Below are 24382 nucleotides of genomic sequence, written 5' to 3' on the forward strand. Positions count from 1 at the left end.
AAGCTTTTATCAAGCTTTTTGAGAAGTTATAACAACCATATTGATCAAATCCACTTTGATATAAAAGTCATTGTGTCTTGAGTGCTAAAAGACATGTTTCTTTTCATTACAGGGTTTCCATGGCAACTGCATCCTCCCAGGTTCTAATTCCTGAAATTAATCTCAATGATACTTTTGATACCTTCGCACTTGATTTTACCAGGGAGAAGAAATTGTTGGAATGCCTTGATTACCTTACAGGTACTTTTTTTTTTCTTGAGGTGCTACTATTACATATTCCTCATAAAATAGCAATGATAGGATTTTCCTCACTCGTCCCTGTGGTTGTAACTTTGGCTGATTGCCAGGTGCTCACCAAGACACTCTCACTCCATCTCCTCAGTAAGGGGAGAAAATGAAAAACTCATGGGTTGAGATAAGGACAAGGAGATCACTCAAGAATTAATGCTACAGGCAAAACAGACTCAGCTTGGGGAAGATTAATGTAATTTATTGCAAATTAATTGTAAAAGTAGGACACTGAGAAATAAAAATAAATCTAACAAAAATCTTTTCCCCACTCCATCCTTCTTGGGCTCAACTTCACTCCCAGCTCTTCTACCTGCTCCCCACCAAGTGGCTCATGGGAAAGAGGAATGGAGGCTGTGGTCAGTTCATCACACATCTTCTCTGCCACTCCTTCCTGGTGCCCTTCCCCTACAGAAACCATGGGCTTTCTCCCACAGAATGCAGCTCTTCATGAACTTCTCCAACATGGGCCCTTCCAACAGGGTGCCATTCTCCAACAACTGCTCCACAGTGGGTCCTTTCTGTCAGATGAGTTCTTCAGGAGTGGACTACTGCAGTGTGAGTCCTCCATGGGCCACAATTCCTGTAAGAAACCTTTCTCCTGTGTGGTACTCTCTGCAGGCTGCAGCTTCCTCCAGGGCATATCAACCTGCTCCAGCATGAGTCCTCCACGGAGGAGTTGTCCTCCAGGAGATGTCCTGCAGGTGGACATCTCCTTCACCGTAGTCTTCTGTGGGCTACAGGGAAACAGCTGCATCACCATAGCCTTCACCACAGGCTGCAGGGGAATTTCTGCTCCAGCACCTGGGGCACCTCTTCATCACTTCTTCACCAGTCTTGACATCTGCAGGGCTGTTTCTATCACATTTTCTCACTCCTCTCTGCCCCCACGGCTGCAAAGCCATTCTTCCCCTCTCTTTAAAGTGCTACCACAGAGGCACTATCAGCACCAGTGATGGGCTCAGCTTTGGACAGTGGCAGGTGTATCTTAGAGCTGTCTGTATCTGATACTGAGTCAACTCCTGATCTTTTCTGACAGAGATAACCCTTGCAGCCCAGCCACTTCCAAAACATTGCTACATAAACCAAATACACTCTCCCTCTTAATCCTGAATATATTACCTCCAACAGCCCCAGAACACCCCAGGAAGCATTGGGTGCTTCAAACAACTGGGATGCATTTCCCACCTCCTCTCCTTGCATTCTTTACCACCAGAGTGTGAGGAAGAAATTATTAAAAGCCATTGCAGCAGAGTGAAGTGAAAGAACAGCTGGAGCTCAGCCTGAAGCAGCCAGAGGGGGGAGAGCAGGGAGCAAACCCTATTTCCCAGGAGATGGATGCTCCAGGTGTTACCCTCTCCCTTGGGGCTGCCTCCTTGCTGCAGCAGATTGCTGCCTGGCAGAGTTCACATGAGCAATCAGAAGCTGTTCAAGCAATCAACATCACAGGCTCAGCAGTGAAAGATGTTTTCTCATGTCAGTGACGCTGTGAATTTCCCCCACCACAGAACTGGAGGATCTGGCTGTGTCTGGAGCTAGAGAGCCTGTGGTGTGCTCTGAGCCAGGCTGTGGGGTGGGTTCTCCACACAGCAGAGCCACACCTCACCTAACAGATCTTTGGCCTGAGGAAGCCCACAGGATTAGACCCTTACTGAAAGCCTGAGTAATGTGTAGCCTCAGAGTGTACAATGACTCACAAAGAGAAACAAATTACTGTAATTTAGGGTGTTTTGATTTCAATGCCAGAATTAGAACAATTCATTCCATCTCAATTGAAAACAGAAGAGATGTGGTAGGTTTTGATTTTGCAGGGTCTTTAGGCATCTGCTGTTAGCAGCAAGGATTTGCAATAAAAGGCACAAAACACTGTTAGAAAAGCATTGGAAAACACTTCCTGGGTCCATTCGCTTGTCCCAGTTTTCAGAGGATATGCTTGTGTGAGTTCAGGAGAATGTGAGGGTGCTGTCTCCTCATTGCCAACCACTATCTTTTCCAAGCAGAGAACTGGCTTCTGGGTTTTCTTCACAGGAAAGGCTGAGAGAGTTAGGGTTGTTCAGCCTGCAGATGAGAGGGATCCAAGGAGACCTCAATGTGGTCTTTCAGCACTTAAAGCATTTTAATAGTGTCTGTTGAGAAAGGACATGGAGTAATGGATCTAAACCAAAGGAGGGTAAGTTCAGACTACATATAAGGAAAAATCTTTAAAATGAAGGTGGTGAGACATTGGAACAAGTTGCCAGAGGGGCTGTATAAGTCCCATCCTTGGAAACATTCAAGATCAACCGAGCAACCTGTCCCTGTTCACTGCCTGGAGATTGGGCCAGATGAACTTTAAAAGTTCGTCCCAGTCCAAGTATTCTCTGATTCTGCAATTCTATGAATAGCAGAGCCCAAGACTGGGTGCATGCACGGGGCAGCAGCACTCTTGCCTGCTGGAGCTGTGGGATTCTTACCTTATCTAAAAGAGAAATTATATCTGCAAGGAATTTCTTTATCACTGTGTGACAGATTAATACAGTGTCTAACACATATTCAAGTAAATAAAACACAACAATAATGTGATAAGAGTAATTTCAGCTTCTTATACAGTACCAGTGAAATGTTATGTTGTCTGCCTCTCTCTAAATCGGCACGAATTTTGGCATGATGTTCAGCCTTCACCGCAAATTTATAAAAATCCAAGGAAATGAAGGATTAAAGCAAAAACCAGACTCATTCACCCTAATCTAGCAATTGACCTCTAAAATAATCAGTCTCATTTTCCTTTATGGTCAAAGAAGAGAAATAACCTTCTCATTTTGAGGCACATATATTGAGGCACTTGACTCCATTCTGGAGTTGCCTATTTCTCCCAGTTGTCTCCAAACAGGGGATAGATGTACTTATTCAAATGCAGATAGCTGTGGTTTAGATCTGTGAAGTTATATGAGGTTAATTCTGTCTAGCAGTCTGTTCCTGCATCCCTCAGGTCTTCTCCCCTTTGTACATCATATGTCAATATTATCAACTTAATTGCTGTAAACTGCAGAAAACGAAGGTTATATTGGTACCAAAATGAAGGGTTGTCTTGCTACAAAGATATCTTCTGTGATCCATCATGATGACTGTGTCATTTACACAGCTCCTTCTCTGCCTTTCTCATAACTCATCCACAGTCTTAAAAAATTGCTCACAATGCAGTCTGAGGAAACTTGCATACATTACTTGCAAGCATTTTAGCAGGTTTTTTCCTAACAAACCATTTTTATCCTTGCCCCTGATGCCCAGTGAAAAACAGTTCTAACTGGCTTTTCTTCATGTTAATAAATAGCATATGGCTGCAGTGGCAAAATGCAAAGCACATGTCCAAATTATCTGAGCATAAAATGCAACCTATGCAGACAGTTAAAATACATTTATGTAAATATACATAAATAGGTATACATGAGATATAGGTATACATATATATACACATATATATATATAATCCCAAGAGTAAAATGCATTTGATTATTATCTACTGTTGTCCAGAAACTCCAGAGAAAGCTTTATATTACTCCTTTCAGATTGGTGCTTGGAATTTTCATAGATCATAAACTGAACACTGTGTGACAGAGTGAATTAGGATTCACTTTTATCACATTTCACAGTTAAGTAAAACGAAGACCATTTGTACATCCCAGCCATAGATCTATGCTGTGAATTAAGTGAAGAAGCCTGCCTTGTGACTGTCATATGTACTGCTTCTGAACAAAATGTCAAAACCTAAATTCCAGCTTCATCATCTCTGCTGTCAATTGTTTCTGAAACAATTACCTTGGCTGTCTCCTGGAGATTTTTTCTCCTTTGGTTCTTGCCAGTATGATATTTGTCAGATCTTCTTCATCCTCCGTATCCCCAACCCTATCTTTCTTTCTTCCTAGGCTTCTTTACTGAAGAAATAAATTTAACTAGTTTGTGCTTATCATTTACGTAGATGTCTGTCCAAAGCTTCTGCTATCCAAATAAAATCTCTGATATCTTTTTGAAAGTTGCCAGCCAGACATTGAGATATCAAGCTCAGTATATTAAAACAATACTTTTAATCTTCATCTGACTGTTCTATTCTCTGTATATATAGCCATGATGTCTTTTGAAAGCATTCTTATATTAACAGTTGCTCAAGCTCTTCATCTGGAAACCATCTTTCTCTAGACATGTATCTAGCTAGATCTAGGCAATACATATGACTTGCAAACTCTCTGCAAAATATTACTGTCATAAGGATTTTTTTGTCCATTGTGAATCAAAAATGCTTGGTTTGTGTCCTAATACTTTGAAATCAATTGCAGGAGCATCCATTCTTTGACCTTGCAATTTGCCCTACCTCAGAATCCTATCTGAAACAATGATAAGTTTTTTTCATCCATCATTTCACCTATGACTGCACAAAGAAATATGTATTGCCTAGCATATGCCAGCAATTTTTTTACACAGAAACAACTTTGTTCTGGAAACTCTTGACAACTTGTGTTACTGCTTAACTCTTTCAGCACTGAAAGATCAAAGACCAATTCCAGACAAAGCTCCTGTAATCTCTTCTCATTCTGTAGGTTTTGAGCAGTCCTGGTCTGCCCAAAGACTAGGTTGAGATGGTTTGTATGTATGACCAAGCCCTTGGTACTTACTCACACATGACAAGTTAATAATACATAAAATTTGTATCTACATCCGAAGTAACTGTGCCTTTCAAATTCCTCCATGCTGATTCAGCTCAGTGTCACGATACAAGATGGACTCAGTAATGAATATCTAAAAGAGAGGTTCAGAGTAGCTTGTGCAGCTCCCTCACAGTCACACCAGTAATAAGGATATTTCTAGCACCATTAATTCAAGCAGATTGCTTAGATCTTCTTTTAGGTCTTGATAGTCAGTATCAAAATCAATAAGGAATCTTTACAAAGTCCGTCACTGCGTGACATCAGGGAGAGAGAAACTGAGCAAACAAAATTAATTTGAGCTTGTTTTAGTCGATCTCTGTGAGCTTGTGCTGAGAGGATTTAGATGATATCTCAACAGACACCCAGGAGGCACTGCATTAATGCTGGAATTCAACAGGGAGAGGTGGCAGTGTCCCTAAAGTGTCCTTCAGGTGTGCAGACCTTGTAAGCCATCAGTTCTGCTTCAGAGCAATAGCCAAGCAGATGGCACGGAAAGGAAGGTGCCTGAAACTAAATGGGTTGAAAGGGAGTAGTTATGCTCATGAGAGCAAATTTAAGAAACTGCATTTCTAATATTAGTGCCTTTCAGGCATTTTAGGTGTGGTTAATGACTTTTCAAGTGTGTTTACTCAGTTTTGAGTTAAAATGAAGTAAAACAGCCTTCAGCAATGATTTTTCTGTCTTGTGATTGATTCACAAAAGCTGGTAAATGAAAGTCTGAGTGTCTGAAGCAGTTACCATGCCCAGATATGTGCTCTGATCCTCTATGGAGAAGTGCACTGTGCCTTCCACTGCTGTGCTGGAAGCATGCTGGGCTTCCCCTCTGGAGCAGTGATGAAGTACTCCCGAGTCAGGAAGGGAAACCTGCTAGTGCAGCCTTGAGATCACTGGAGTCTTTGAGGAAGTTTCCCACGGCACAAAGCTCTGTAACAGGACTGGTGAACTCAATAATTCACCAAATCACACACTACCAAATGCAATACTGAATGAAGCTAACTGGTTGAGGTCAATCTCTTTAATTGCATTACAAATTTACACTCTTGAAAGGAGAATGTGCCATGGAATGATGAATTTGGCAGTCAGACAGCTACATTATTTTGTCATAACAAAGCATCTGAATGTAGAGTTGCCAGCCTTTCTGTAGGAGAAGCAGGTGTATTTGTTTTATTCTGAGTGGTTTATGAAATGAATGCTGCCAAAAAGCTGAATTCATGCAGTATAGTCTCAGGTGAGTGTGGGTTAATCACAAGAGCCAGGGAAAATATGCCTTTCTTAGGTAAAATCTCTTTCAGACATTTTCATTACATGAAGACCTGTAGATTTCCAGCTATAAGGCCAGGTGTGCACACGAAGAGCAAACTTAGTATGCCAATTTCAAAGAAGTTGAAGATGCTTAGGTGTTATTGAACTGCAGTTTGCAATTAATTAAACCTTCAGTAATTTTTGTTTTCCATAAATTAATATTTGTTTTCTGTGTTGAAATAATAAGAAGTACATTTCTCAAGTAAAATGTTTTGCTGTTAGGTGTGGGAGATGACAGAAGAAAACTTTAGTTGAACACCATCAGACAAATAAAAATTGATCTACTTGTGTATTTGTACTTAACACTTGTTCCAGTTTTTGTTTGGCCTTTGAAGAACAGGCAAAATATTGAAATGAAGCCCCAGCTAGGAATAAAAAAAAAAAAAAATTAAAACCTCCAGTGATTGTTCCACAGGTTACATTTTTGGAACATAGCTGATATTACCATTAATCTTTTCAGAAAACTGTGGATCCTTTTTTCCCCCACATTTTGATTATATTCTTCTCACAGGTATCTGTTCTTACTTGAGTTTATTTGTATTTCTTTTCATTAATACCCTTCTGTCCCAAGGGTTTCTCTGACAAGTTAAAAAAAAAACAAAAAAACATTGGTAGGCTTCTGTGATTCAATATTTAGAGCATCACAAATCATGGTCATATCATGAAACACATTTGAACTTTTCCTTAAGCCCCTTGGTTAGAAGAGGCTTCTTAAGAACCTGTCTGAACTCTAATCCTTGAAAACATACATCAGTAAGCCATCAGTTTTATGATCTATAAAAATTCTTGATGGAAAAAAAATAGATGTTTCATAAAAATAAGATCTTGCAAAAGTGAAGGTAGAATTCCTTCAGTGGGACTTTTTTGAGGCTATTATTTGTGGCTCTCAGAGGTTAAAGAGCTGATGGAAAAAAACCCCAAAACAAAACCACAAACATTCATAGTTGCCTTCCTTTTCCTTTAATTCAGACATAATTTGGTTGTTTCAGCTTGAGTGCCCTCCTTCTTCACTCTGTGACAGCTGGGAGAAACACTATTAAAGCACAAAGATTTGTGATTTTTCTTTTCATGATGTGGCTTGTAGGGAAGATGATTTGGAATGAAGCTCCCACTAAGACAAGCATGCAGTAAGATCCCGCGGGAAGATCCCTCAGAGAGACTTGTTTCTTTGTCATTTAGGTGTTTGGCTTTTTAAAGATTGCAAACAGGAAAATTTAGACCCCAGTAATTTGCTTCAAGTTTCACTTCTTTAAATAAGTCTTTAAAACAAGCTCATGTGTTCATATGGGATAAGATTGTTTATCTTGCTACACAAAGATTTTGCCTGTTGATTAGAAAAATAGAGAGACAAAGGGTTCCTGGGTGACCATTTGCTTGTAATATTCATACAGTCATTATGTTATGATAAGAACTCTTTTTTTAATGCTGAAAAATGTGAATTTTATAACCAGCAGAAATTATATGTATCTATGTTAGAAAGGATAGCTAGGAGATCAATAAAAATGGAGAGAGGAGAATATTGAGCATGAAAGTATGAGTGTTGGGGGCTTCCTCAAAATTATATTTTTAAAATACTTGTTGCTAATGAATGACAGATCATAGTGCAACCTAGAGCAGGGCCAGGAAGGATGCACCACCACAATACCACTTATGGCAATCTCTGGTAAGATAGGCTGGGCAAACACTGCTTTCAAGTCAACAGTGAAGAGTGTTGACCCTCCCTCTTGATATGCTTCAATGGAGTTTTGATAAGTTTGGTGAAATTATCAAAACAATCTCAGAAAAAGTAACTTGTCATTATATCCGTCTAATGTGACCACAGATACGTCATTTGTTCTATGGCATCTAGAACTAAAGCTACTTTAATACAAAATATTTTCAAAATCTGGAGTTCCTAGGTGGTTGTGTTGTTATTAAGAATTCCTTCCTAACAGTTAATTGATAATCAAAGTTAGTGCTGGAATTAGCAGTTGTTGAAAAGTCTGTTGGATGATGTCTCTACAATCTCGTACATCAACTACATCCCCTAATCTCAGGGGAGAGGGGAAATACTTCACTGATTGTGCCTCCTGTGTTGTATCTCACAGCTCCCAACCCACCCACCATTCGAGAAGAGCTCTGTACAGCCTCCTATGATACCATTACTGTGCACTGGACATCAGATGATGAGTTCAGTGTGGTTTCTTATGAGCTGCAGTACACCATCTTCACTGGACAAGCCAATGTTGTTAGTGAGTATAAACCTTGTCTTTTCTTGTTCCCTTATGGTTTCTATGAAAACCAAGTATCTTTAAAGATAAATACACTCCTATGTCAAGAACAAAAGGAAAAATTATTTTCTAGAATGATTTAAAGTCAAAATTTTCAATCCAAACCAATAATGATTTTAAAAGGCATCCCAAGTCCCTTTTTGCAGATGTAGCAAGTTCAAAGACCTCAGTTCCACTCTCTGCACTAGACAGGCAGTGTGCACATGGGAGCCTGTATTGAACTGGTCATTAGTTAGGACCGCAGCCCCATTGTCATTTATATAAACTTGATATCTGGACCATTGTCTGAAATACAGATTAAGTCCTTCCCTCTGATTTTTATTGTCTTCAAGGCTACAAAGGTCTCAGTGAACTACAGGCTAAGTCAGAAAACACCAGTCAGAACAACAATTTATAAGTTAACTTGGTTTTACTTAAAATGAGATTAACAAACATTATATATTTTGTATTATAGCATATTTTTTATGAGTACACTCCATGTTTTGAGTCTGTGACTTTCTTTAATGGCTGAATTTACTTAATTAGATTTTGGAGTGCTTTATTGTTAAATAACTACTTCTCACAGAAAAAAAAAATTATAGTGTCTAATCTTTGGTCAGGAAGTCAACATTTCTGGATTCAGTGTTCTGCAATCATTGTGGTCATTGACTGTGAATTTGGAGAAGTCATTCAACTTCTTCCTGGTCACTGTATATTTAATGGGAATGCCACTAGCTGACACATACTTGTTTTATTAAACAAGGATTCTGAAATGAGCCAAATCAATCAGAATGTGGAGTTTGTTCAAGTCAACACATATTTAGATAGGGAACTCATCGCCACGGGGGTTTGGTGTGGTTTTGAGTTCAAGAGATGCCTGGACAGATCATGCAAGAAAAATACACTGAGGGCAATGAAGTGCAATGAAGTTGCTCTGGAAGTCCCAGAGCTGTTGATGCCTGGGAAAGCAAGGTGAGAAATGATCAGTGTATGCTTTCCCTGTTCCTTGAAACCTTTGTACACCCCCATCTTTCCCCATCATCAAATACCCCGGCCATGCACTGAGCTAGATAGGCTTAGTTGTGAGACAGGGCAGAAATGTTTTTCTTCTTGCAAAAATATTTTATAAAAAGAAAATTTGTTGCAATACTTTGATGAAAGTCAGTGCTGTGGGCATGCTTACATGCTTTATGTTAGTGGAAAAATGGTATGGTCTATACCAAGTTTGAGTACTGAGCCAAACTCTCCCACTGACTTCTCTTTTACTGTGTGCACCTCTTCTCCATCACTGAGCAGAAGTTTATTTTCCAAGCCATCTGAAAGGACATCTGAAGATTCATGTGCTGGCAACTTAATACATTTTTCTTAGCAGCATACTGTGAATGTATTTTAGTATTCAGGACTGACTGAAAAAAGAAGACAGATTATTGAAAATTTGATGAATGTTTTGTCAAAACCTCCATTTAGTATTTCCCTTAAGAGTCTGATTTTGAAGAACACACTACAAAATTTAGGGCTGTTGGAAAGACCAAATAAACTTCAACATATGCTTCTACATCTGAGCAAACTAGATAATAAAAAAGTCTAATAGTAATTTTTCAAAAATTGAAGCAAGGTAGATAAGGAAGGAAAACCTTCCCTGATTAATCACTACCAAGCAGAGACTACAATGATAAGCCAGTGTTGCTTGTTTTCCAGTCCATTTTTATCTATGGCTTTATGCTGTGCAAGTCGATTATTTGCTTTATGTATGAACATGGTAGCAACAAAAGGTGTGCCATTTCCACAGCCTTGGGATGTGGGATTTTACTCCTTGCTTACTAGTGAATAAATAATAAGGTATTTCTATTTTAGGCTGTAGTGTAGGTTTCCCATGTGGAGGTGAAAGCTTTGATCTGAAAAACATATCAATAAGTCTGCTTTCAGAGATGCAATGTAATTTTCAAGCATAGCATGAAGTGCTCAGTATGCAGTCTGAACTTCCATATTATCATCTTGCAAAAATAGGTAATTAAAAATTTGAAGAGAAAACAAATTAACACTGTAAGAAACTTTGTTTACAAAATGCTCTGAAGACCTTAAATGAAAGTAGAAAGAAATGAAAGAACGGCTCTGTGGTGTTTTTTGGGGTTTTTTTGGTTTTTTTTGGTTTGTTTTTTTTTTTTTTTTTGTTTGTTTTGGTTTTGTTTTTTGGTGTTTTTTTTGGTTTTTGTTTTATTTTGTTTTCTTTGGAATTTTGTTGTGGGGTTTTTTTAACAGAGCCAGTTCTTATGCAAATATCCTGCTTTAATTGAAAGCTGCAATGTTAACCCAAATTAAACATGTGCATGTGTAAGTATACGTGAAAGGCCTTTCTAAATATTGTAAAGCCTTTTTTAAAATACCATTATTTAATATAAACTTGAACCCCTCCAATGGTGATCTTCCTGTCAACACGTTACAAATCTGCCTGGGTTTCTAAAATATGAGACTCTCCTGGGTCATTCCAAATTACACTGGTATTGGAGATTTACCCACTTACATCATAGAATCATAGGACCACTTAGGTTGGAAAAGACCTCTAAAATCATTGAGTCCATCCATTAACTTAACACTGCCACGTCCACCACTAAAACATGGCCCGAAATGTCACGTCCACATGACTTTTGAATTCCTCCAGGAATGGTGACACCACCACTTCCCTGGACAGTCTGTTCCAATACTTGACGAGCCTTTCCAGGATATTTCCTAATATCCAATCTAAACCTCCCCTGGTACAACTTGAGACCTTGTCTTCTTGCCCTGTCAATCCCATCCTCAGAACACTGCCTAGATGTTTATTCATTTTGTTACGTTCTATTCTTGATCCTGCAGAAGGATTTAAGATCACACCTGTTACAAATGACCTTCCAAGGCTGTTCTTAGAATATCACAGTGTACCTTGATAGTGCTGTTGAACACAGAGAGCTGCTCTCACTGTAAGTGGCATTAACAGGTGCTGCACTGCAGCCTTCAAGTTTTGATGAAGATAGCTTTGTGTTTTAGTTGTTTTTAAATCCTGTTTTAGACTTTGGGTTAGCAAAATTTTCCTTGCATTTATGGCATATGCATGTTGCACACAACTGTATTTTTTATTTCTTTGTCACATCCCAAAAATTTTCATTGGTATTGTGTGTTGAATGTAGCAGATAATGTAAACAGGCTCATAGATTGACTTCAGTTCCATGGTTTTTTAGCTATGAATTCGTCACCAGGGAGTAGCTCAAGTACTGCATTAAACCAACAAGCTTTTTCCCTCGAGACAATAGGAATCACTTTGCATACATACCCACCTCCCGTGCTAATGGAGGCTGTTATTTTGGAATCTGTTTCTTAAACCACATAGCCAGCCTGACTGCACTTTCCACTCACAGTACATTTCCCCCACTAGAGGCATATATCATCCAGAGATTGCTAAGAATTCAGTAACAAAAATAAGCAATACTATGTTTTTTTAGTATATTTTCTATCCAACATAATCAACTATATTCTTTTTTATTAACTGAAAAATTGGAAAGTTAACATTTGATGGCCAAGGTCCAAATAGAGTATTTCATTTGAATTCTATTTCATACAGGAAAGATTATTTCCAAATGTGGCCAAACTTCTTGGCAGACCTGCTCTGTGCATAAGAGCAATTCAGAACTTTAGATTAAGTAGGCTTTAACTAAAGCAGTTGTTCTCAGAGTTATACCATTTGCACATTTGCATTTCTGAGAGGCAGCTAATCACCGGCAATCTGAATACGGTAAAAGCTTTTAAAATTACTTTGTCACAAGCTAACTAACATGCATTATAATTTCATTACCCCATTTCAATAGATTTTGAAGTATTCTTTGAGTATGCCCTTTTTTAACATCATGGATTAGTTACAGTGTGTTTCAGGATGGTTCAAATTTTTCTCTAGCTCTGATAGAAGTTTCTTCAGGAAAAATAAATCTCTCCCTTCTTGATAAAAAACAGCAAATCATTCTCTTACCTGGTAAAAGAAATCAGGGATAATTAGTTATACAGGCTAATTTCTAAAAAATCACTATGTGAAGTATAGTGTACTACTGTCAGAACCCTTTCATTGTTATAGGACTTATCTTCCTTTGAGAGGGGTTAAAAGTTTTTGGAAGGACCTAAGACAATTAGGAGCCCAAGCTTCCATGAAAAATAGTGAATTTATGATTCACCAAATAATTTTTTAATATTTTAGACTTGTGGAAGTTTTATTTTTATAAAAACAAATTCCTTACAGTCTTCAGATTTCTACTAGAGATTTTAGTGAGAATTTTTAAAAGCACAAAAGCAAATTTGGGAAAAAACCAGAAAACTTCTGCATCTTTAAAAGTATAAAAAGACTGTATTTCTTAAAAAAATTCAATGTGTTTTTCAGAAACCCTGCATATATTTTTTTCTGATGGGAATGAAGAGTGGGGGTGGAGAACTGTTACTTTCACCTACCTTATTTGCTCTACCAATTTGAATTGGTAATAATTTATTTAAATAAAACATTTTACAATAATTAAAATACTCAAGAGATTAAATGACCTTACCATGACTTTTGTTCTCCTTTTCCAGTTTTCAAGAAAATATATTTTATTAAAATCTATCAGTGTAAATTTTAGGAGGATTTACACCTTGGGATTTTTCCCATCTGTTTTTTAAAGTGCATCAACAGCCAACACCAGGGAAATAGCTTTACAAATTATTACCTCCAGACTCTGAGAAACTTGTTTTGAAAACTCACACATCCTGTATGGACATCACTGTGCTCACTGCACCATTCCAGGATGTAATTTAAATTCTCTACATTTTTGTAGGCTACAGTTTTAAAATACATTGTTTTACCATCTGCATAACCCTGTAAAAAGCCCTGGGTTTTTGAAACAAGAAACCTGAATGCAGCCTGGATTAGGAGTGGGTACAATAGGAGACCCTTGGCTCCTGCTGTTTCACCAGTGAGGAGATGTGTACTTTTCCACTTCACCTGCTGCCACCGGCAGGGAACTGAGAGGGCAAACACTTCCCCTGGATGCCAGTGTGATCAGGCTGCTTGTTCATTTCCCTGAACTTCCTTAATCATATTCTTTTGTATTCAGAAAAGAAAGGCTGTCCTGACAGGGCACGACTGGAGACAAATTCCTTTGATGCAGTGACAAATTATTCTTTCATACGTAAATGCTTAACTTGGCTGCCGCAAGTAACTATTCTCCCTTTTGAAGAAGTTTGGACTTGTAGCTTGGCATCATCAATACTTCATTCCCAGGATTTTTGAATCAAAGTACAGTTTAAAGCCTGTTATCAAAGAGCTTACAGTCAGAAAGCACAAGAACATATCATTGAGCCCTTTGGTGCATAGGCAAGAGCTGAACTTTTTAAGACAACAAGGTTTCTTGAGCAAAGTAACCAAGTCAGTCACTGCACATCCAGCATTTATTGCACATCAGTAGTCTGGGATGCCTAAGAGTGGAAGGACAAAGAAAAAGAAACCTAAGATGTATTCTGTCATCAAAGAGGATAGAGCTTTCGTCTACAACAGGAGTCGGGTCAAACAGGAGGTTTCTGGCTCTCTCTATTGACTGTGCAGAGTGTTTAGGGTAGGTAAGGCCTTCAGTGATTATTGGGTAGGTATAAATCCACATGCCCAATGAAGAGACCCATAGCAATGCAACAATACCTTTACTGGCCTTTATATACTTATTTGGATCAAAATTTTATACTTTGATAAGGAGCAATCAGCTTCTGGAGGATATTGCAAAAAGTGTAATGAAAATCTTAAAAATGTGCCCATTAGAGAGTTGTAGTGAATAATACAAAACCAGTTTCTAGATGAGTTAGCAAAACTCTGGGCATTTCTGTGTCTGCATAATGGTCAGTTTATATATGGCTTATACATACCACAGAACTTGCTTTCAAAGTGTGGTTGTGGTCGGAGAAGACACTTCTAGGACCACTGTCTGTATCCATCCCTCTTATTGTCATATGTTATTTGGTATCCCATCAGAGGCATCTTAGTTAAACACTCCTTGATCATATTGAAATCCTTTTAAATCCAGTGCTTCATTTTTTTCTTATTTATGAAAGATAATAATATTTAATTTAATTAATAATTTAATTTCTTTTGCAATAGCACCTATGAGTCCAGTAAGGGATAGTCTCAGTACAAAATCAATGTGGCAGTTCAGGTACAGAAGTGTGCAATTAATATCTGTGGCAAATTGGGAAAAGATGTGATTTCCTCTGAGCAGTCAATTAAATATTTTATGTCAGGGAGCTGCTTCCTTTATTTTCTTTCTTCCTCATAGGAAACCCATTCACACACAAAAATATAAATAAATATAATTTGGTGTGTATGGCTCAGTGAGAGAAGACATGGACAGATGTTGCTTTAAGCAGTTCACTACAAGTGCTGGGCCCAGTTGGGGTTACCATGGGGTATAAAGTAGAGTTCTTTTTCTTTGTGAGAAAGGCAGATAATTGTTCTATACAATCATATATATATATATATATATATATATATATATATATATATATATATATAAAAAACGTCCAGATAGGTGATTCATCTCATATCATTTTAGATACCTGAAATTTGAAATCTCACCTATGCTGATCACCTAGGCTTCCTCTGTGGACAAGGAAAGAGAGGCATTTGTGGTTGGTAGGATGTTCACAATTGGGGAAGGGAAAGAAACTACTTACTGATTTCTGCCTTTCCTTGGAGTACAGAAAAATAGGTTAGGCATTGTAGCTCTTCATTACAAGATAGCATGAATCCAACCTGAAACTGTCCCACAGTTACCCATTTGCACAGCAGGATGAATCTCTCTTCTGCCTGCTCTCAAAAATGCTTTGTAATGTAAGAGAATTTTGAGACACAAACTTCATAATACTTAGATTTAAATTTGAATTTTTTTTCTAATGATCTTTTGTTATGAAAAGCACATATCACATTAGGAAGGAATCTCAATATGGCCATGAATTGTCTGTGAGTCTGCAAACATATATCACAGATCTGTTTCTTTCAGGTTTTGTAACCAGTAGCCTTTAACTTTTATTTTACATAAAGTTTTCATACTGTCTGATATGCAGAGCTGAATTACTACTGAGTTCCGAAAGATTGTCTTCATGAGTGATTTGCTGGTAGAACATTAAGTAAAAGCTGAAAGCTGTCTGTAAATAACAACAGCTTCCATAACGTGTTCTATGCCCAGTAAAGATAGAGGCCAAGAAATTATCTGTTAGCCTTTCTCTGTTACATTTTCCAACCTTACATATGTGCACACATGCATACACTTCCACTTGCATCTATCTATTTCTGGCTGTAAAACCATATAAAATGTTGTGAATAGATATACTCTTCAGAAATGTTACATTTTTCCTTTATGTAAACATCTACAATAAGAGGCTGGGGAATCCATTAGACAAGGATCTGTTCCAAATATGCAGTGATGGAACTGTATGTATGGGTGATTGACTGCCATTGTGTTTATATCACAGGAGGAAAAACTTATGAAGATTAAAAAGTTCATTTTAATGGAGTATTTTCCTGGCTTGTTTATGATATTGGTACTGTCTTATTTTACTTGCTTCCTGTGTGCTATACTTCTGTGGTAGGCATCAAATGTAAACCAAATATAAACCAAAAAGGTTTATAAATGGAAAATTTTCCAGCTCTTTCCCAGCTGGCATCTCAGTATGAGGACATAAATCAAAAAGTTGCATCCATTAAATTTACTGGCTTAGACTACTTTCTGGCAAAGTCTGAAGTGCAAGAGCCAAAGGTTTCTCTGAAGCCCATGCTCTACCCTGTTTGGCCTCCCATGATTTGCTTCAGGTTCTGAAGAATGCATACCTGGGGACTGTCAGCAAAGGTGCCTCCCCAGCCCTCCTGGCCTTACTGCTCACGTTCATTTTCTGAGGTTTAAACTGAGTTCATTAATCCAAACAGTAGATTGATGGGATCTCCATAATCCTCCAGTTCTTAAGCAATAAAGAATGCCTTGTGCTGGGATGTGAAAAATCTCAGACTGCTAGTGTCTCCACTGAGCTATTTCTTAAATACCCACTTTTTATGGTTCACTTCACACAGCAAGAATTTAAAAGGTACCTTGGCTGCGGGTTGAGCAAATGAATTAGTGGCTTTAAGTAGTGGCTCAGTAAATGTAACAACGCTTTAAAAGGTACAGAAGCAAAGTTCATATTGGTCGTTGGGTGCCTGGGAATGCTCTAAATGTCCCTCTGTTTCAAAGTGTTTCATGCGCTATGACTGATGTGCTCTGTTCAAAATTGCAGGTTTATGCAACTCAGCCGACAGCTGGATGATTGTTCCTAATATCAAACAAAACCACTACACGGTGCACGGGTTACAGAGTGGCACGAAGTACATCTTCATTGTCAAGGCCATTAATCAGGCTGGCAGCCGCAGCAGTGAGCCTGGCAAGCTCAAGACAAACAGTGAGTAACACCAGATCAGGATGCACAGAGTCTTCTCCTTTCTGGCTTTCCTTTTTAAGGCTGATCTTTGGAAAATAGAAGAGGACAGAGAAGTTCAACTCTTTTAAAGTGCTTTCCAAAATGAGGCCCACCTATTTAACATAATTCAAGATTGCCTTAGTCTTCTGTAGTGCAGAAAATATGTTGGGTTGTTTTTTTTTTTGAGAGATATATCTGTAGTTTGGTCACTGGAAATATCACATAGGAGCGAAGCCATCATATGTGAAATGGTTGAAAATACTCTTTTGTGGTTTTTTTAATATCCTCTCTATTATTTTTCCTCTACAAAGCAAAAACTTTTCTTATGTTTGCAGTAAAACATTTTATTTTTGTGTAGCATTCATAAGATAATTGCTAGTCTAATTTTATCCTCCAAAATTATCTCTTTTTTAGGACATTGGAAAACTTCTTAGCTTCAACCTCCTCATTTTTTATGGAGTTCAGCAAGGTGATAGACTAGTTAGAGATCCCACTTCAAAAAAAACAATGGTTACTCAAATTATTATCAGATGTAGAATAGCAATTTTAAGTCTAGTTTTCAGCTATTTTTTCCTCTTGCCCAAACTAATCCTTCAGTCATGTAGTCATCATGGGCAGTTCTGAGGGGTGGAAAGAAAACATTGGGATTTGTGCATCTTCTGAAACCTGCTTATTGTAGGGGAGGGTGCTTGAAGAGGAATAGTGAGTGGTGCAAGAAGGAGTCTGAAGAGAATGGCATGTGCACCTTTCTGATTTCCTCCTGTTTGCTATTAACCTGTGTGATGTGACTAGACAAAATTTAGTACAAAGAGACATCCTTCAGATACTGCTCCAGCACACAAAGGCTACTAAGCAGTCAGAAAGGCAGGCAGGAGGTTATGTTACTGCCGTCAGGTAGTAAGAAATAGTCCCCAAACAATTTGCAATGGGTTTATTCTATTTTTGGTCATAATATGTAGCTAAATGCACATTGCAAAAGTAGATAACCCTGAACAGCCTGCATCTTAATTTTAAGTACATCTGCCAGTGCCTCACACAGGCTTCATGAGAGATCTAATTTAATTTTCTGTGCATGCCGTCGAATCTTCTGATTACATGTTTTTCCCCTTGGTATGAAAGACAGTAAGAAGAGGAGGGTACTTTGCTGGACCACTTGTGGAGTTGTACTTTTCTAGCTGTCTCTTGTTGGAGGTAATTGACACAATGAGCAAGCCTGTCAGAATTGTGGTGGGCTTTATATATCTACAAGGTTTGGTTTACCAAAAAGCTTCCTGTTATTGTCTACAAACCTTGTGCTACAGCCAAAGATACTTGCCAAGAGCAACAGCCTGAGTAATGTTACTGCACCATATTATTTAGACCAAGTTACAGTTCACTTCCTTTTTTTTAATGCACAGTATCCAGCACCACACGGGCATCCTTCCAAAGCAATCCTGAATTGTTGACTGTGCTTGTTACAAATAAAGCTGTCAGTGAACAAAGAGACAAGTCTAATTCTTCTTATTTTAAAACTCATTTTCTGGGATTTGAAAACATACTTTTTGTAGGAATGGTGAAGATGTTATTATGGAGCTTTACCCCTAGAGAATTAATAGAACACAAGTACTAAATCTAATATGCTGTGAAAAAAGCAACCCTCAGACCTTTATTAGCATGTATATTGGTTTCAGTTACATGCAAGAATTAGAGTATTCTGGTTACCTCTAGGTCAGAGATAATGGACATGATGATTATGCAGGGCTCTTTTCAGGGATTATCGACACGGGGAAGTTAGTGCACAATGAAGTTGACAGTAAACTGACAATGCAATAGAAACTAGCTGTTGCAGGGAGCAGAATAGGTTAGTCTGTCTCAAGAATGCTTGAGAGGAGGAAATTAATATGGTTATGTAATCTTGTGGGCTTCTTAGAGGCTTGCTAATTCACTCTCCTTTTAAAAATCAAAGCCAAACCATTCTTCTGTTGTTTTTGTCTCTGCATCTCTAGGTCAGCCATTTAAACTGGACCCCAAATCTGCTCATAGAAAATTGAAAGTGTCTCATGATAACTTGACAGTGGAACGAGATGAAACATCATCCAAAAAGAGTCACACACCAGAGCGATTCACGAGCCAAGGGAGCTACGGAGTAGCTGGCAACGTGTTCATCGACAGCGGGCGGCATTATTGGGAGGTGATGATAAGCGGGAGCACATGGTATGTAGATAAAAATAGATGTGAAAAGAATCACTGGTTCCCACCACCCAGGTGCTGGCACAGTTTCTCTGACAGAAACTGGTAGCAGAGACATCAGGAACAGTAAAAGAGCAGGCCAAGCATGTATTTTCAAATAGTTTGTCAGATGAGTTTCCCTATCTCCAGCACTTTTGGACTCCAGAAATATATCTGTCAGATTATGCATCTTTTTATTTAGCAGCCTTCACAGGACTTTTACTCCACAGCTGTGGTTGGTCGTCTTTTTTGAACCCACATACAGTATGTATTAAGATTTTTTTTTAATTGGAGGGATCGAAAACTTTAATCTTGTTTACACAGAGATAATTTTGCAAATGTGATCACTTCTCTACTAAACATAGAAGATTTTCTGTCCTTCACTATGAAAAAAAATAAATAAAACTGAGGACAACTTGATGATCCAGTTTAACAGGGACAGAGGTCAGATTTGTTTTTGGGAAGGGGACATGAAGCAGCAGAGCTGTAGGTCTGTGCCCCAGGGAATGAAGCAAGGGGCAGGAAACAGAAGACTGCTTTCCTTCACTTCTGAATGATCCTCTGTGTCACACAGGGGTGTATTTCAGAGGGCCTTTAGTCAGTGGAAGAGATGTTATCCTTTGGTATTCAAAGACATCATGATGAAAGTTAATGGAGTGGAAAAATCAGTGGGGTCTTCAGGTATTTCCCACTGTCTCAAAGAAGAAAAATGCTGTTTGTCTGTGCCAGTGCTAAGGAATGGGGGAAAAAACCTTATGGCACATTAATCTCTGTAGGCTGAATGTCCAACAAATACTGCAGTGTCTCTAGAACGTGAGGAACTTTTACATTTCTGTTATATATGACAAATAAGGTATTTTTCCTCAGTATCCTTTAATGAGAATATTTTCACAGTCCTTCTGCCCTGCACATCTTGCCATAAATTATGGTTTGCAGAGCAAATGTCTTCACCTACAGTTGCTTAACTTGGCTTGAAACCCAGTCTCAAAAATGTTCATTTGAATCTGAAAACCACACCAACATCTGGCAAAATATATTTGAAAATGGCAAAAGAGGGGGGTGGGGGGAAGATGTTTAATGTGTCCTTTGATGTTTACTCTTGCATTCCTTCTTCAGGGCCATGTATTAAAGGAGCAAGGAGAGATCAGATTAGCTGACAGATAGCAGTGTATTTTAAAATCAATGAATTCCTCTGTATTCATCTGTTGGAAATGGAAATTTGAGGTCCAGTGATTTAAATTCTGAGTTGCTGAGTACTCAACAATCTTCCTTTTCAATACCAGAGGCAAGACCTCAAAAAAATTGCCATAGCTTCCAAACTAGAAATAATACTATGAGTTTCCCTGACCGCTGAACCCAAAAGAGAGACAGAGAAAAGCATTAATTAAGCCTGTGCAGATGTTGTGGTGAAACGTCATTTAATTAGAGCTTAACTCACAGCAGTAAGAGGCAGGGGTGTTCCAGTGAGTCCTCTGGGCTAACATTTGACTTCACTGAGAGACAAAATGGCAGGAAGCATTTGTTTCCTTGAGATGTTCTTTTGTTTTGCAGGTATGCTATTGGTATTTCCTACAAATCAGCACCGAAGCATGAGTGGATTGGAAAGAATTCTGCCTCCTGGGTGCTTTGCCGCTGCAATAACACATGGGTGGTGCGGCACAACAGCAAAGAAATCCCCATTGAGCCCGCACCTCACCTCCGGCGGGTCGGGATTTTGCTGGACTACGACAACGGTTCCCTTGCCTTTTATGATGCTTTGAACTCCCTACACCTTTACACTTTTGACATTTCATTTGGCCAGCCAGTGTGCCCCACATTCACGGTGTGGAATAAATGTTTGACCATTATAACTGGCTTGCCTATCCCTGACCACCTAGACTCCTCTGAGCAGCTCGCGTGACTGCTAAAAGCCAAAAGGTAGGACACCACATCTTCCCAGGGCGGCCAGGCAGGGCCACCAGGAGCTTACTCAGAGCTGGCGGATCCATGTGGCATCCCAGACAATGCTGCCAAATTTGGGCAAAACTGACAAGGAGAGAAAATCTCTTCCTGTGTATTTTGTACTGAAGGACAAGAAGTGGCTTTAATAATATCTTAGAACTTTTTTTTCAGTTGGTTTTGTTTGGTTGGTTTTGTATTTCATCTCTTACAGGAAGATTTATAAATTATTTATAAAAATGGAAAAAAAAAAAAGAAAAGTGAAAGCCTAGTATGGACATCTGGGAAATGACTTCTTGTTTTTTTGGGGGGAGGGTTTTTTTTGCACATTGGTGGTCTTGTTAATTAAAGTTTCATCAGCCTTTTGAATAATTTTATTTTACAGTGGATAACAGAAGAAAATTGGAAAGATGACAACTGTGTAGTGGACAAGCCAGTATACTGCAGGTTTTACTTGTATCAACATTACTGGTCTCATTACCAGCCTTGTTGAGTGCAAGAGCTCTCAATTTCTACTTTGCACATGGGAGTGTGCAGACCAAAAGAACAAAAATAAGCAAGCGAGGAAGTGCAGCTCGCCAACACAGCAAAAGAATAAAGTTTAATTTACTTCTGTTCACAGGGAAATGCTCTCTCAGTTCATAAAAACATGCGGAGTATCTCCTAGAAATGTGAGTGGATAAATCATCTGGTGATTTATTTTATTTATGGCAATATTCCCATCTACCAGTGCTTCATTTTCATCTTTGGGAAACATTATAGAATCACTGAGGATGTGGAAGACCGATACCATCTCTGAGAATCAGCAGCACTGGAGGAGAACAGCTAATCCAAGGTCTGACTGTAGACTAATTTGATAAAGCACGGCATCATTTAAGGATTGATTGTAATAGAAGATGTCACAGTTCTGATGGTAGACATGTGAATGCTTATTGCTGATTTTACAAGGTTCAACATAGCCAAGCCCAGCCAACAACTCGGAAGTGAGACATGCGCCACTTTACCATTGGTTTTAAATTAAATACAAATGTTTCATTGTCATACACTGTGTAGTGTCTATAACAAAGCAAGGAAATCTGTTTTGCATGTGCTGTATGGAGAAACACTGCAGCTGGAATTTGCTCATAGTAATCATTCTCCCAGGTTGTTTGGGAAAGCACAGCTCACTTTGCAAATGAAAAATAAAGAGTAAGCTTTCAGCAGCAATAGAAATCTGCATAGGGAGACCCTATGTTCATCCTGGTGTTGGTAGAACAGCTTCATCGAAGGCAATAGAAGTTCTATGTACTTTATCTCAGAGCTGAATCAGGTGCATTTTTTTTCTCTTTCCCTTTACAGATAAAAGCTTTTTGTAATTATTGCAATGCTTACATATAAATGGTCATTTTGGGAGATGATTGAGGCATATGGCAACTTTAAAAGAATGGTTTTCCTACAGTGTTTTGTTTTTACTATGCAAGTGGTGAATATCTGCCTGTGTAGAAAGAAGATAAATTGAATATCAGCTTTAAAGATTTGCTCAGTAATTTATAACGATGCTTTAGGTGTCTTTTGAAAAAGATGCCTTAATGCACTTTGTTCAGTAATGGGTCCAAAATAAAATGGTCCCAAGCTCAGCTTCAGATTTTTTAAATACTGATTCTCCAGGTATAAAGCTCTACTACAGTTTGCCTTATGATTATATCAAAAATTTATGAACAAGATGAGGAGAATACATACATGCCTGTTTGTTTGGTTTTTTAATAGAAAATAAATCCCTTTCCATGTTTCTTTGATTTCCCTTTACATGCCTGGCTAACTGCTGAAATAAATGGAGAAAAATCTGGCAGTACATTGCTGATACCGTGGCTTTCAGCTGGGCAACATCCCGTAGTTCACAGGTAGGAGCCACTGATCTTTCCCAAGTAGACATAAAAAGGCAAAGTGTGTACATATAGTGAACCTCACTGTTTATCATAGTGTCATTAATAATCAAGAAATGTATACCTTCAAAAATGAAAAAGTAAATCAGTCCCCAAGCATTACACTTTAAAACTGAGTACAATGCTACTTGTACAATCTGATATACAATGCCCAGATGATCTGGCCTAGGATGTTTGGGATGCTGAGATGGTATGAAAATTTTGAAAATGAGTTGACAGAAGATGTCTGATGCAAAGCAGTGATAAAAGGATGCATGAAAAAAGGACTTTTATTCTAGGGTCATTGCCAAGTTTCTGCCTACAAGTAAACAGTGAATTACCAAAGTACATGTAGCAAGGTTTTGTATCTTCTCTGTTGCAAGAAATATTAGGTCTAGAAGCTGATTTCAGTAGTGGATAAACTGAAAACACTGCTCAGTGTTTGGTTATACAATGTTGGCAGAGATTGAGCTGGATGGAAATAGTACCATGAATTTGGAGAGGTCCCAAATGATTTCACATATTTTCATTGTGAAGATAGAGCATGAGTCTAAAGACAGATTGTGGTTTTGGCCAATGGAAAAAGGATGGTATTTTATCTACAGACCTTGCTGTATCATCTTTATTTTAACACAGAATACTTCATCTGGAGCTAAGCCACATTTCTCCAATGTCCTATTAACTCAGTCAGTACTCTATGTGCATATGTGTTTGTGTATATATGTACACATATGTATGGGTATACACACACCAGTATATGCACAAATATAGTGTGTAATTTGTGTATACACACTCATATGTATATACACATACAAAGTGACAGCAGGTAGTCAGGTGTTCCTTTTTTGCTTGTTTCTTGGACAATTTTGTATTCTGTATGACAATGAGGAAACAAGTTTGCTATGAACAGTATTCTTCTGGACATTTTTTAACAAACAAAATCTGTTTATTTTACAATACTTGATTCAATGCCTGATTAATGAATAAAAACTTCCATTTGAAAATGTAGCTTCTGTGGTCTGTGGCATTTTGCATGGTCCATAGTAATGAATTGAAATCTGGGGGAGCAAGTAATCATTGTATAAAAATAAAATATGGTACTTTAATGTAGCATGCAGTCTTAGATAAGGACTTTTCCCTTTTTTTTGGAAAGTTTTGTGACTAGGAATGAGGTAGCATTTTATAATGGTGTGTTTAACAAATGCAGATTTTTGAGGAATAATCTGCTGAGATGCAAACAATGAAAGTGGTAGATAAAGCCTGTGTTGGTATAATGAATGTTTCAAAAGTGTGCTTAAAACCCAATTTAGGGTTCAGCAGAATTAGAGCAAACAAT

The 24382-nt window shown here is 38.3% G+C and overlaps 1 protein-coding gene across 2 annotated transcripts in view; it reads left to right on the forward strand.

Moving 5' to 3' along the window:
* MID1 (midline 1) overlaps positions 1 to 24035 on the forward strand; it is a 96652-nt gene extending 72617 nt beyond the window's left edge. The window contains exons 5-10 of one of the 2 annotated variants that reach the window (XM_053971819.1): positions 113 to 240; positions 8357 to 8500; positions 16820 to 16981; positions 18985 to 19192; positions 20759 to 21124; positions 21531 to 24035. In XM_053971819.1, the coding sequence (XP_053827794.1) occupies positions 113 to 240; positions 8357 to 8500; positions 16820 to 16981; positions 18985 to 19192; positions 20759 to 21107 (991 nt within the window). In that variant the 3' untranslated portion in view covers positions 21108 to 21124; positions 21531 to 24035. Of the gene's footprint in view, positions 1 to 112; positions 241 to 8356; positions 8501 to 16819; positions 16982 to 18984; positions 19193 to 20758 lie in introns of both variants that reach the window. The other variant, XM_053971818.1, reaches the window with a different exon arrangement.
* Positions 24036 to 24382: the final 347 nt, after the last annotated feature.

The sequence above is a fragment of the Vidua macroura genome, chromosome 2, assembly GCF_024509145.1.
Source record: "Vidua macroura isolate BioBank_ID:100142 chromosome 2, ASM2450914v1, whole genome shotgun sequence".
In the NCBI taxonomy this organism is placed as follows: Eukaryota; Metazoa; Chordata; class Aves; order Passeriformes; family Viduidae; genus Vidua; species Vidua macroura.